At 46.8% G+C, this 13617-nt stretch overlaps 5 protein-coding genes across 5 annotated transcripts; 2 read left to right on the top strand and 3 right to left on the bottom strand.

The window, feature by feature from the left end:
- Nucleotides 1-1934: 1934 nt before the first annotated feature.
- On the bottom strand, nucleotides 1935-2326 carry N7520_004141 (Glyoxalase/Bleomycin resistance protein/Dihydroxybiphenyl dioxygenase; the record flags this gene model as incomplete). The annotated part of the gene is made up of 2 exons (XM_057138076.1): nucleotides 1935-2086; nucleotides 2134-2326. 2 exons carry the CDS (start codon nucleotides 2324-2326, stop codon nucleotides 1935-1937), a joined length of 345 nt encoding a protein of 114 aa, XP_056998541.1.
- Nucleotides 2327-4571: 2245 nt separating this feature from the next.
- On the top strand, nucleotides 4572-6013 carry N7520_004142 (fungal specific transcription factor domain-containing protein; the record flags this gene model as incomplete). The annotated part of the gene is made up of 5 exons (XM_057138077.1): nucleotides 4572-4607; nucleotides 4656-4745; nucleotides 4805-4855; nucleotides 4904-5022; nucleotides 5074-6013. The coding sequence occupies 5 exons, from the start codon at nucleotides 4572-4574 to the stop codon at nucleotides 6011-6013; spliced, it is 1236 nt and encodes a 411-aa protein (XP_056998542.1).
- Nucleotides 6014-6291: 278 nt separating this feature from the next.
- Nucleotides 6292-7623, bottom strand: N7520_004143 (metal-dependent hydrolase family protein; the record flags this gene model as incomplete). Its single annotated transcript, XM_057138078.1, has 1 exon — nucleotides 6292-7623. One exon carries the CDS (start codon nucleotides 7621-7623, stop codon nucleotides 6292-6294), a length of 1332 nt encoding a protein of 443 aa, XP_056998543.1.
- A 443-nt stretch (nucleotides 7624-8066) lies between these two features.
- N7520_004144 (fungal specific transcription factor domain-containing protein) lies at nucleotides 8067-10398 on the top strand (the record flags this gene model as incomplete). The annotated part of the gene is made up of 8 exons (XM_057138079.1): nucleotides 8067-8108; nucleotides 8159-8219; nucleotides 8272-8421; nucleotides 8469-9013; nucleotides 9060-9184; nucleotides 9230-9378; nucleotides 9424-9783; nucleotides 9845-10398. 8 exons carry the CDS (start codon nucleotides 8067-8069, stop codon nucleotides 10396-10398), a joined length of 1986 nt encoding a protein of 661 aa, XP_056998544.1.
- Nucleotides 10399-11303: 905 nt separating this feature from the next.
- On the bottom strand, nucleotides 11304-12579 carry N7520_004145 (uncharacterized protein; the record flags this gene model as incomplete). Its single annotated transcript, XM_057138080.1, has 3 exons — nucleotides 11304-11974; nucleotides 12028-12407; nucleotides 12482-12579. 3 exons carry the CDS (start codon nucleotides 12577-12579, stop codon nucleotides 11304-11306), a joined length of 1149 nt encoding a protein of 382 aa, XP_056998545.1.
- Nucleotides 12580-13617: the final 1038 nt, after the last annotated feature.

Here is a 13617-nt window from a genome sequence, read left to right on the forward strand (position 1 = left end):
TAAGGACCTATTTAAATCGGCCGAATAAAAATTCTAGAACTATTAATTCATCATAGATTCTTAGCGTTTAATTTTGAACGATAGCTATAAGCACTCGATACATTTTAAACTTAAAAGCTGAAGTCATAAAAAAAGGCTAATTGAAACTTTAAAACAGAAGTCATAAAAAAGGCTAATTTAACTTTTTTACAATATGACCTTATAAAGCACTCGTCTTATAACTGCAAACGGTTGTTTAATCAGAATTATAGTATCTCCACCATTATCAACCGAATGTATCATAATTATGTATTCTTAAGACTAAATAAATAGAAGGATACTTTCTTATTTTCTTTCTCAATAGATCTATCTCATACTACTACTTTACAGTTATCAAGCCTTATTAAACCAACTTCTCCCACACCAGGATGCGCTTCGCCTTACCAATCTGTGGACTTCTCGCCAGTGTTGCGATGTCTACCCCCAGTGGACCAGATGGCACCTGGTCCACTACCTGCACTACTTCTACCACTTCTTCTACAATTACTCCAGGGCCCTCTACTACTACTGCTACTACTACTACGCCCTCTCCACCTGCTACTTGGCCTATATGCGTAAGTTCAAGTGCAGCATAAATGCTTGATAACTCAAATGCAGCGGCTAATTTCTTTATAATACGGATAGACCCCGGTACTAGACGATTGCGTTTCTTGCGACACGGATCTCATAGAATATTGTATAACAAATTGGGGACCTGATATCTTTTGTTGCCGCGAGAATTCGAGAGTTCAGTATTGTTACGCTTGTGATGGCGATTACATTCCGACTGAAACTTGCTCATGTGGACCGATGATTGCTGAAAATCTTCCCACTGCTTCCGCCACTCCCCTTTCCCCAAATTAGGAAAATTAGGAAATGTCAAAGTTTCCACCCGGGCATCGGCAGAAATATTTTTCTGCCACTTTTGTTCCCACTGGCAAACTACTTTGTTTTGACCCATATCATTATTTCTACAAACTCCGCAAAGAAGCTTCTATATAAGCTACTTAAATAATCATAATCATCAACGCTTGAAAACTGTTGTTTGACGCGATTTGATCGTTTTTACTGCGTCTAAATCAACTTTACTGTCCTCCCGAGTTACCTATATCGAAGATTGGGATACTTCTAGGTAACTTTGGGATCCGGTATAGCAATCCAGGGTCCGGGGTAGTCACATCAAGAATATCGAGGTCGCTTTGAGGAACTCTGGGATCTAGAGTAGTCTTGTTCGGGATTTTAGGGTTACTTTTCTGGTTAAGATTAGAGTTATACTTATAAAGGAATTCTATAAAAGATACGTTTGAAGATATCTTGAAGACTTTTTTTTACGTGTGAGGATTCGAAAATCTGTGTAGATGATTCGCTATAAGATATTAGTAGACTATAGAGAGTAGTAGTGATACCCTAACATTAAGCCCTATCGTGAGGTATACATAAGTAATGAGGTAAGTGGGCAGACTAGATAATTTTAAGTCGAAAGGCGGCGGCGAAGGTGGTGTGAACTTGACGTATTGGAAAAATGAAAGTCATTTCACTAAACTTTAAGGGGAGTGACGGTAGAAATTCCCCACACCTGAGCGGGATGCACCCGCATTGGACGTAGAGATACCTTTTGTTTGAGGCTCTGGTGAAACTCGTCCTATTGAAAAGAAGCAGAACAGAAAGACTTAATATTGGTCGTTGTGAAGGAGAGACGGGAAAAAAGTGCTATTTGCAAGCTGCAAGCTCGGCATGGGCAATGTACGTTAGCAGGGGAAGAAACATTCGCAGGGAACCCTTCTGGGTCGATAATGGTCACCAAACATCCACCATCGGGTGCATGGGTCGTTGTTTCTACTGTGATTGCAGTGTAAAGGCCTGCTGCTCTACTCTGAGACTTAGATTTTGCATTAAACGTAGAAGTAGAAGATATCTCACCTGTCAAAGTCCTCTTTGCTCTGGGCCTCAAAATTACCGCCCAGGAACTTCTTCGGTCCTTTACGCGCATAGAATACGTATTGATCAGGTCCATATCCTTCAAAGCTAGCCTTGTTTTCAGTCTTGTTGGCAATTTGCATTCCAAAATCTGGACAAGTTCGATTTTGATGTCGCCAAAGTCATGGGGAAAGCTACTAAGCATGTATCCTTGTTCATCAAGGTTGGGATGCTGATACCGCATATTAGACAATTTCTTCAAGTTGACACGGTCTTTCGTGTTGATCTGTTGCTTCTCCAACCATTCGGCCTGAGACTCGTTCGGCTTACCGACAGCAACCACATCAGGTACGGATGCGCCATGATTGGGTTGGACTATCTGTGAGGACATTTCGAGGTAACAAGATATAATTTTGATGATAAAATTGATCCTGGATACTATATTTTTCCTTTTTACGAACATGTCCGACTCCAGGTGAGGGGCGGAGAGTTCACCTTGCATGTGAAGATTGATGATTGATCCCACATTCGTGGCATGTTCGGTGGACTTCCCCACCAATTAACAGGTTACAACTTCCAAGTCAAAGTTGCTGATATGAATTGTTTTTCTACAGTCGTTCATTCTGGCTAATTTCAAGAAGCTCGTGCGTTTTGCCGTTGGCGCTCAACCCTACTATGGAGAGCTGATTAACGCCGCTGGGAAATACACTGTTCATAAGTTTGAAGGAAGCCCATTTACGAGCCTTCAGGCAACAGAGGAGCAACAGATGAAGTTTATAATGTGGATTCGGTATGTTGATATTCAAGGTTGTCGGTACAAGAATATTGAAGCTAATTTATCAAATCCACAGCTCTTGTACCCGATCGAATCCACGCCTGTTATTATCTGCATAGTATTGAATGATAGAAAAACATTCTACAGAGGCGAATGTAAGTGGGTCTACCCCTTCAATGACACGATTCTAATCTACAAATGCAGCTGCTGGTGCCAATTCTGTTACGCAAAGTCTTTTGACGAGTTTGCGCCAGTTGGCCGCACTATTATATCCGCAAAGTAGATTCCAGATCTCTAGTTGTTGCGATTGAGGACTAAAGTCAATGGTGTGGTGAAGCAAGAGACCAGCACGGGAGACATGATCTTTACGATGCGATAGATCATCAGCCATCTCTCCCGTGGAACAGCTCTTCGGAAAGAAACACTTATCATGACGGGCACTCCATCTGGACTTGGGTTCCTCCGTAAAGACTTCTTGAAGAACGAGGATGTTGTGGAGGTGGAGATTGAGGGGATTGCGGCAACTAAAGAATCGAATCATTTGAGTTTCGCGGATATTAAAGATAGATCCCACATTTCTATTTCCAGTTGCATGGAGCATAGGATTTAAATATTCAATTTCAATGTTTCATTCCGATTGATTTCAAACAGTTGATTGGAGCTGTGTCATTCAAGCTTTCTACCGGTGAGCGGGGAAGATCCGGGGTAATAATTTAATTGATCTTTCCCGCTTCATCCTCCCACCCTGTAGCATGTTTCAAAACACCCCCAAGCAGTATGGCAGCAAACTCCGCCGCCGAAAAACTTCTAAGGAGGAAAGGATTTGCGAATTCTGTGGACATCAATTCAAAAAGGCTGAGCATCTGGCTCGCCATGTGAGAACTCATAGCAAAGAAAAACCCTTTCACTGTTCCGTCTGTCAGAAGGCCTTTGTTCGACAGTAAGCTCCCGGCTTCGCATGGGGCTCATCAATTGATTATTTCCAGGGATACTCTCTTACGACATGCACGATCTCATGCCATGCATGAGGATATCGACTCTTCCGGAATAGACCGGATGTCCGTGGAAGACTTCGAGACCCATCCATCAATTCCGATGGGGGGCTCCGGTTCAACTGAGGGCGATATAACGACTCTCATGTCCCCTCCAGGTAGCTCATCAGTTGATAGAAGAACCCCTAATGTGTGTGGAGAGACCATCTATGCTAGTCATGTGAGCCCCTTGGCCTCATTTTTTCCTATGGACGGGGACGTTTGGAAGTCTCAGTGCCCTCCGCCCCCGATATGGGATCATGTTGACAATAGTGAATGGGGTGCTTTACTCACTGGAGACAACTTTGATCTGGATGCTGTCAATCTTTCCTTGCTTTGCGCCACATCAAGCTATTCGACGATGAATGGCGTGCTTGAAATGGGCACTGTTCAACATTCGCAGTTATCACCTGCAATTGCTTCGGATTCAGCTAAACAGCCCTCAGATACGATTAAGGAAAAATGGCACACTTTTTCCGAAATATGTCATTCTGGTCAAATGACTCCAGTCGGGCCCTCGGAGAACAGTTTTATTGATGAGTCCTGTCGAAAACGACTGGCAGAGGGTCTCCAGCCACGAGTCCAGCATGGTATTCTTCCATCTACCCCTTTCTTGGTATCTCTCCTCTTTCAGCACTTGTCTTCCTGTGCTAATCTCTTTGAAGAATCTGTGCCTTCAGGCATACTTTTCCAAATTTCACCCTTTATTCCCCATAGTGCATATACCTACCTTTCGGCCCGGAATACACAATTCGATTCTTCTTCTTTCTATATGCTCTGCAGGGAGTCTGATAGTGGGTTCACAGAGTGCAGTATCACATGGCATCAGCATGTATGAAAGGCTGAACAAAGCTACTCTTTCCTCTGTGAGTCCCAGCGCTGAAGCTATGCAATTGACTTTCTGACCAGCCTAGTGGGACACATATATGACAAGGTCAGGGAGCTCATCTCTGATTGCTCTTCAAGCGTCTATGTTGGGGCAGACAGTTGGTCTTCTGCTAGGGGTTCGTGAATTCTTGATATATAGATATGGTGTATTATGGGTTTTGACTCTTTTTTGCAGAGACCAAGGGATCTTACTGGAATTGATATATTTCACGGCGCCATGATTGCAGTAAGTTTTTCACTAACACTGAATCCAATGATGCTTACACAGTCACAGTGGGCACGAAAAGCGAAGCTTTTCAACTCACCACGCTTAGAACACAATCCTCTCGATGTCACTGGGGAGGCTCTAGAGGACATGTGGAGGTCTTGGATTCAAGAAGAGATCAAGAAGAGGTATAATCAACTCCCTGTTAACCGGGACCAATAAACTAAGCGAATTCATAGGATCGCCTTTGGTCTTCACACTCACGACGCGTGGCTGGCAAAACTACACAACCACGATCCTATTCTACGCCACTCGCCTGATTGCATTCCTCAGCTCTCATCAAATGAACTCTTCACAGCACCCAGTGCAAATCACTGGAAATCCCTAATGATAAGCTCAAGCGCTGAAAACCCCGATTCATCCTCAACCCAGAACTCACCCCACAACTCTACCTCCCAAGTCACCACTCCACCGGGAGACTTCGAGCTATGCGGCATGCTAGAATGTATCAGCACCATAGCCTGCAAAGAAAGAGAACAATGTAATGAGCTCGATTCTTCATCATCACGAACATCCAGATGCCACCTTCTGCTCAAAAAATGGTACACCAAGTACCAACCCACCATGACCGGAAAGTCCAGCTGGTTCAGCCATATGGCTCTCTGGCATTCTATCTTCATGACTCTCAATACGAATTTCAACTCCCTAGAATGCGCCTTGGGTCGAGAAGGTCACCATGTCTCACAGGCCCACCTTCCCTACGCCCGGACCTGGGTCCGCTCCATCAACGCAAAGCGGTGTCTACTACATGCGATGCTCATTCAAAAGAACTTCGAGTCCCTCCCCACTGGCGCAGAGCCGGGATTTCATGTCCCGATGTGTCTATATTATTCCGGCCTTGTTTGGTCATCCTTTATGTGTTTTGGTGGAGATCAGGACCCAATTACAATATTCGCGGAAGACAACTTGCAGTTCGACGAATTTAAGTTACAGGGTATTGATGGTATTGGAACGTTTTTGGAGCAGACTTGTGGACTACAGCCTACTAAGCTGGCGATGGGGTCGATGTTTAGGATCATTGACTTGTTGCGACGTGTCAGTCATTGGAAAATTGCTCAGAGTTTGGCGTCGACGCTTTTGGCGATTGTTGAAGAGACGCAGGATCTATTTTGTGCTTAAATCTGAGAAAGAGTGAGAGAGAGAGAGATCTACTATGAAGTAAAACAAATGAAAAAGGAAACAGAGTACCCTCCAAATCCGCCTATCTCACTGTAGACCATTTTAGACATGAACATTCCAATTGGATTTGGGGATTTCATGTCGATACCGAATTTTGGCTCCCCTTTTCTGAAGACCCACAAATATTCCCTCTATGACGAGGACTTGATGTGATAAATGGTGTGAATAAACGAGGAAGTATGACTTGTTTCGATTTGTATCTCTATGTGAGTAGGCGTTCACTGAGCTTGGATGTGGCAAGGGTCATATAAAGGATCAACCGAAAGCCAGGTTGATCTTGTAGAAACAACACGTCCATCTTTCAAAATAGCTACCAGGTTTTCTTTTATGTGATCCAAAATAGTGATATCTTCAAGTGGATTAGATGTCAGTATGAGCATATCGGCAATACTTCCTTTCTTGATGCTTCCGAGTTGATCCTCCATCCCCAAATATCGTGCGGCATTGATAGTAGCCGACTGCAAAATATCCTTTGCACTTAACACGCCAGATCTGATCGAGAACTCTTGGTTTTGAAGAGGGTGCAAGCCAGCTAAAAGGTCTGATCCATAGCAGATCGTCGCTCCAACCTTCTGCAGAATGAGCAAAGCATCTAAGCCGGAAGCTAACACTTGACGATTCTTGACCTGGCTGACATCGTCCAAAAACTTATCGAATGGAGGTCGAGACATGCCATGGTAGGTGACCAAAGTCGGAGTAAAGACCACGCCCAACTTTGCGCAATAGGCCGCGGTCTCCTCATCAATGAAATTCCCATGCTCGATTCCTCGAACTCCATTATCGACTGCATGACGAATAGCCTCCACGCTGTATGCGTGGGCTGTAACATATGTTTTAGACTGCCTGGCAGTTGTTGTAATGGCCTGAATTTCCTCTGCAGTGAACTGGACCATATCAAGGGCATCAGACGGCGATGCCACACCACCTCCACACATGATCTTGATAAAGTCTGCTCCCTGTCTGAGCTCATCGCGAGCGGCATTCAGGCACTCGGAGACACCATTGCAAACCCGGGCTAGATAGACCGAGTGTCCACCACAACATTTGAACTCGTCTCCCTGGTAATTCGCTCGGAAGTCTCCATGTCCACCGGTTTGTGAAAGGGCTTTACCCGCTATGAAGAGTCGTGGGCCCATGATCAAGCCTTCCGCTATTGCTTCGCGGAGGGCATAATCAGCACCACCTGTGTCACGGGCTGTGGTGAATCCTCGGAGAAGCATTTCACGTGCCACAAATGCCGTGCGGTATGCGATGCTGTTGGGGCTTGCGGAGAAAATTTCCTTTAGAGATGATGAACCGGGTGTCGCAGAGAGATGCACGTGGCAATCTATCAAGCCCGGGCAGATGTACTGCCCGTTCAAATCCACGGCATGTGGCCCGGTGGGTGGCTCTGCATCTGTAGCCACACCAACGATACGACCGTTGTTCATATGAACTGTAGCATTTGGAATGATTTCTCCGGCTTCAACATCAACGATGTTGGCATTGTAAAAGACGATTTCTGGAGCTGCTGTCTGAGGCAGCCATGGCTTGTTGTTTTTGTTCATCATATTTGATAGTGATACTGTTATGTTGATGCGTGATACACGGGCTCGGAGTCAGCTAGAAGGTCTCTTGTCAAAATGCATCTGTTCGATAGATCAAACCTGAATTCTGGTTAATGTAATATAATAACTAATGAGGGGAAGCTATCAATCGGCAAATTGTGGCGTTTGATAAGGTTCACCTCAAGCTGACCAATCAACGTCTCCAATTCCCTCTTTCCTCCACCTCGGCTTAACCTCCCGAGTCCCGACACAACTCATCGAGCCGAAATCATGAGAGTACAGCATGGCGCCCCAAAACTCTCGATCAGCAAATGCGTATATATATTCTGTGTCTGAGAGGAGAAGAATGTGTGGTAACCTCGGTTTAGATGCGAGACTTGCCGACGACGCAAGGTGAAATGTACTGGGGAGCGGCCCTGTCGTGCATGTATTAAACATAATCTGGAATGCGTCTTCGGTACAACTGGCCGAAGGAAATACTCCGAAGCGTGCGTGCTCGAAAGTTGATCGTGGCCAATACTGACCGCTATCAAGTCAGGTAAAAGAGCTTTTAGACAGAATTCAAAATTATGAGCAGCAGCTTGCATCTCGGCCTGAAAGTGTGTTGGACATTTTCTTGGTTTTCTTAATTGTGTGCTAAGAGCTTTGCAGGCTCATTATTATCCTCGCCAGCTCGACAGGATCGCCTTCCGAGCAGGTTATGGCAGTCCACAACACCTGCCAACCCTGCCACCCCGGGCAGCTATCTACGAGACCAGCCACTGAACACATACGATGATGGCGCTGATGGAATTAGCCCAGGTATGTAAGACCCACCTGTGGGTTGTATATCAGCTAATTGCATATAGCAACCGACTTGGCATCAGGTCCGGCATTTGAAACTCAAGTTAAATTTCTACTCCACAGATCAAAACCATATACGCCCCCCTTGGGTGAGCTGTATCACAATTCCCGCGGTTTAGGTGGATCGGGTGGTCAGTGGAAATCAGTCCGTGGACTTGTTGATGTTGATGACCTTTCAATCCCATCAATGGAGGAGTCTCGACATTTACTTGATCAATTCCTATACTATCTAGGAGTGAGCCAGCACTTCTTCGACTCACGCTTATTCTCTGATCAGATGGGGTTGCTTTTCCAAATTTCGGAGACCCGAGAGAAACAGAAGCAGACAATGTGGTATACGGAGTATCTACTCGTCATGGCAATGGCCAAGTTGATGGATGTTGAAGAGCCCACATCTCAGGCACCGGGATCAGGCCTTTTCTCACAAGCGCTGAAACGCCTTCCTCCGCTGCATAATCTGGGAGGGCAAGGGGTGATTGCTGTGGAAATATTGACACTGGTTGCTACTTATCTTCAGTGGTGTGATCGAAAGCATGATGCGTACCTTTATGTATGTTTGTTCTCCTTCTGGTCGGCTTCTTTACTAACTCCGGTAGATCGGTCTTGCTCTCAGATTAGCGATTGCCCTCGGTTGTAATCTCCCGGAGAATGAACAGAGCTGTCTACCCTCGCAAGCTGCCCATCGGGTGAGATTGTGGTGGACTGTATATATGCTGGATAGGTATCTCTTCCCGTTACTCATTTCGTGTTCTTTCTGACGGATTAGACGTCTGTCGTCGGGTCTCGGGCTTGCTGCAGGGGCCGATGAGAGACAATTAAAAGCAGGATACCCTCGACATGTTGTGGGCCTCCTGTCGCCCGTTGCTATTACGATCAATGTGCGTATAGCGCGCATCACAGATGAGATTATGTCTTGTGAGTTTTTCGGCTGATTCATGGTGGTGTCGCTAATTTCCCCAGCTTTATATGGCAATTCTTCCATCACTCAACTGGAGTTGGTAAGGAAAGTCCAGACTATTCTCCAGGAACTTAACGATATAGGCCAATCTTTCCCTCCATCTTTAACCTTAGACTTCAATCGACCATTGGGGAAAGTGACACGCACAGGGTCGTCTCTGTCTTTGATGCTTTTCCAGGCCATTATACTTTGCACTCGGCCTATTCTACTAAGGAGGGTCCGTTTAGAAGTTCAGAGACAGCAAGAGCCCTTACCACCGGGGCAAGCTCCGGAGATATTAGCCCGACTCTGCGATACCTGCCACGAGGCTTCAATCCGAAGCCTCGCGATCCTATACAGGCTTCAGCAACAGCGGATCATTCGTGAGTCTTCCTAGTCCCGAGTTTCACTATAATACATTCACTGTTTGGTTGACTCCTACAGCCCGCTATGGATTCTTTGATTTGGATGCAACCTTCTCTGCGGCCTTTGTCCTAGTAATGGCAGGCGTTATAGACAACTCCCAAGACCAACCGCCACAAGCTCTTGATCAAGCTTTTCACATTCTCCAATTCCTCTCTCGATCAGGGAATTCAGCGGCTGAACAAAGATTGCAAGACATCGCACAGTCATGTTCTCACGTCTGGCCAAACTATGTTTTTGGGGCCAGGGCACAAACTCCCTCGGTGAATCCGTTGAATGATCAAGCGCAAAATCATGTCATAAGACAGGATATGAGAAAAGACTCTCTATCATCCTCTGCCCCTTCGAATCATACCAATCAGGTTCATTTGGATGAGAGCAGACTACTTGAACCTTGGCAGTCTGGAGCCTCGGATGCTATTTTCGAAATAGAGGGAGATTGGGGACTGGACCTGACAGGTGAAGCGGAGAGGATTCACTCAAGCTTTCATAATCCAATCTTGCCGTTGACGGGAGTGGATCATATGGACTGGTTGGAGATAGAGAAGTTATTTAATGCATCAGGAGAAGTTTGAATCGGATTTATTATTCACACTTGCGCGTTATTAGTAGTACTACTTTTAGGTTCAAATAGTTCAATGTTTAGTCTCCAAAATGCACAATAGGATCGATCTCCTACGAAGTCGATGTTACATGTAAATGATTCAGGAACGCTGAAGCTTGGCACACTAGATGGATAAAGCCATTGACAGTCATGTCCAGGCAAATGCTCCACGTATCCCGAAATTACTCTTGTACGCACTGATCCATATACAGGAATATGCTATGGTAGGTACTGGAGTAGATAATACACTTGACGCTGTGGGAAACTTTCAAAGGGTATACTGGAGGCTGTCTATGTGGGCTACAGAAAACATGATTTGGTACAGGGACTTCCAAGGTTCATAGTTACATGTTCCTGATCGGGTTAGACAGAGTGTAGAAGGGTATTTCAGGGGGTACAATACGTGGATCTTCAGGGTCATGGAATAATCCGTACTCCGTAATGTTGTGGGGTACTAGTGCACGATATCGAGGGACCAGATCCATGACGATGCAGTCTTTGTCCCCCAGCCAACTCGTCATAGCCCCACCACTCAAGACCCAAATCTCCATAAAGCAGAGCAATGACGAGTGATCATCGCTGTTCATGCAAACCCACATATGCACTAAGCTAGAAACTACCGCCACCAAGCCCAGGCCACCCAGGCCACCCAGGCCTTCCGACCAAAGTAGCGGTGAAGTACTGGCAACATTGAACAAAAGGGGGAGCAAATCACTCGGAGAGGAAATTTTCAATAAGCAATAAGATATATAAAATCGGTATCATCAAAACAAGACAAAAACAACACCCCAGCCCTTCCTTTCCTGGCTCGACTGCAGCACGTTACGCGTCACGCATATCTTACATGTTTACGGAGTACCAGCAAGAGAAAGAAAATCACTTGAACATCCGCTTCAACCGCGCCCAGAATCCGCCCTTCTTCCTCTCGGCAGCGTGCTCTGTCTGCTCGGAAATTCTAGCTTCGTCGGCCTTGGTCTCACCAGCTTCCTGTGCGGTCTCAGTAGGGGCCCCGTGCTCTTGGCCACGCTTCATGGCAGCCTCGGGCTTCTTAACCTCGGACTCAGCAGTGCTCTTATCGGCCTTGGAGTTGATGGCAGCGTTGGCGGCCGCGACCGCGTCGGGGTTCGCCTTGCTGGTCTCGGTCTCGGCCTTCTTGGGAGCCGAGGAGACTGGCACGGGCTCTGGAGCGGTCGCAGCGGTTGCAGCAGGGCCAGCGCCCAAAGCGCTTTTATCGGCGGCAGCTGCCTGCTCCTCTTCCGTGCGGGGCATCTTGGGCGGCTTCACCTCGTCGTTTGAGAAGATGGGCTTCTCGTACGGGCGCTTGACGTGTGCGACATCAGTGGTCTCGGATGGGACTGTCACGGGCTCGGCGGCTGTGACGGGGGCAGGGGCCTTGGCCGACTCGGCGGTCTTGGGACGCTCAGCGATGGAGGAGGGCGCGATCGCGGCGGTGGAAGTGTTGGACTCTTCAGCGGCGGTCTCGGTGGTAGAGGGGTAGGTATCTGCGCCGAGGCTGGTTTCCTTGACGCTGCTCTCTGGAAGAACGTCTGCGAGATGGTCAGTACAGGGCGGTTGCGAAACTAATTCACTTAGGTCTTACTGTTGGCCTGGTCCTCTCCGTCATCCAGGGCGCTGACATGGCCGGCCTTGGAGGCCTGTACCTTGTCCACGGCAGCTTGAACTGCACTCTCGTCCTTGGTCTCTGTCACCGGCGCAACTGTCACTGGCGCAAGTGTCTCGGGCACAAGTGTCTCGGGCGCAGCTGTCACTGGCGCAGCGGTATCGGGCGCAGCGGTCTCGGGCTCCTTCACAGTCTCCTTGGCCTCCTCGACCTTCTTCTCGGTCTCGGTCTCAGCCTCGGACTCAGTCACAGGCGCAGCACTTTCCGGCGCAGCACTTTCCTGCGACTCGACAGGCGCTTGTGTCTGGTCGACGGACTCGGTCTTGGGCTCATCCTTGGTGGTCTCTTCGGTGGGGTTTCTAAGAAAAATGTCGTCAGCCCTGCGCAAAGATCCCGCACACGCGACCACTCAAAAATTCTTCCACCGACTTACACAACATCCTTGACATTTTCGGCGGCCTTGTCGATGACAGCAGCAGTAGTGGCCTTAGCGCCACCCTTCTTTCCCTTCTTGCCACCTTTCTTAGCCATGTTCGCAACGGTTGATAGGTTCTGCGATGAACGGTTAATATTGCCACGGTGGTATGACGACACAATGCGAATGCGGTGGAGGTCTGACTTTGAGAGTTGATTGAGAAACGAATTGATTGAATGATCGCGATAGCTGACAGCAGGTATGCAAGATTGGAAGGTTTGTTGAAAAGAAACGTTGGAAGATGAGAAAAGGACTTGTGCGGGTCGGCCAAGGGATGATCCCGGTATGCTGGAACCACGGATCCCCTAGGAAATTGATGAGGAAGTCGAGATCGCAGTATTACGTGGACTTCTTTTATGGTCTGGCTTCTTTGAGATTTTGGATTAATTTGCTTTTGGAAATAGGTCGCTCTTTGTCATTGGTTTTTGTGCGACAAACCCAGCACTTGAGTCATTGTATACATTCTCAGGCCGCTTTCATACAAGATATCGGCATCTTTGACTTGATCTACTGTGACTTGTGTCAAAGGGCCTGCAAGCAATCGCATGCCTCCCTTTCATACTTCCGCCTGCAGTGGGCCTAGGGATTACCCGAGGGCGCAGGGATAAGGGCTGAGGCTCCCCGTTAAAACCGTTAACCAGTCTAGGGTGTACAGGAGACTCCTTGGAACTTCCTTACACCTTGACACCTTGACACCCCTGACACATTAGATTAGTTTCTTTTGCGTATGCCTCTGGTATGCTCTTCATTAGAAACATTCCTGAGATGGGCTGGGACAAATGACATCATTGGCTGGAACGTCTGAATAATAAACACAAAGATAAAAATAAAACAAAAATACTTCAACTGGTTCTTAATTAAAGCATCCAAGGATCAAATGCACAGCCTGGACCCACGATGTGGATATAGCAGTCTATTCAAATGTTCAAATCATTACCCACTGATGTCATTAGGATGATCAACATTTGAACGTTCTAGTTGTTTGGGTGATAGTGTTTGGGTAGCAAAAAGACCAAAATATATATTAGCACTACAAGTGCTCAAATACAATTCCAGATACGGAGTGAGCAAATGACAAAAACAAAAAGAATTGA

The sequence above is a fragment of the Penicillium odoratum genome (genome assembly GCF_028828045.1).
Source record: "Penicillium odoratum strain IBT 22623 chromosome Unknown utg000003l_segment0_segment0, whole genome shotgun sequence".
In the NCBI taxonomy this organism is placed as follows: Eukaryota; Fungi; Ascomycota; class Eurotiomycetes; order Eurotiales; family Aspergillaceae; genus Penicillium; species Penicillium odoratum.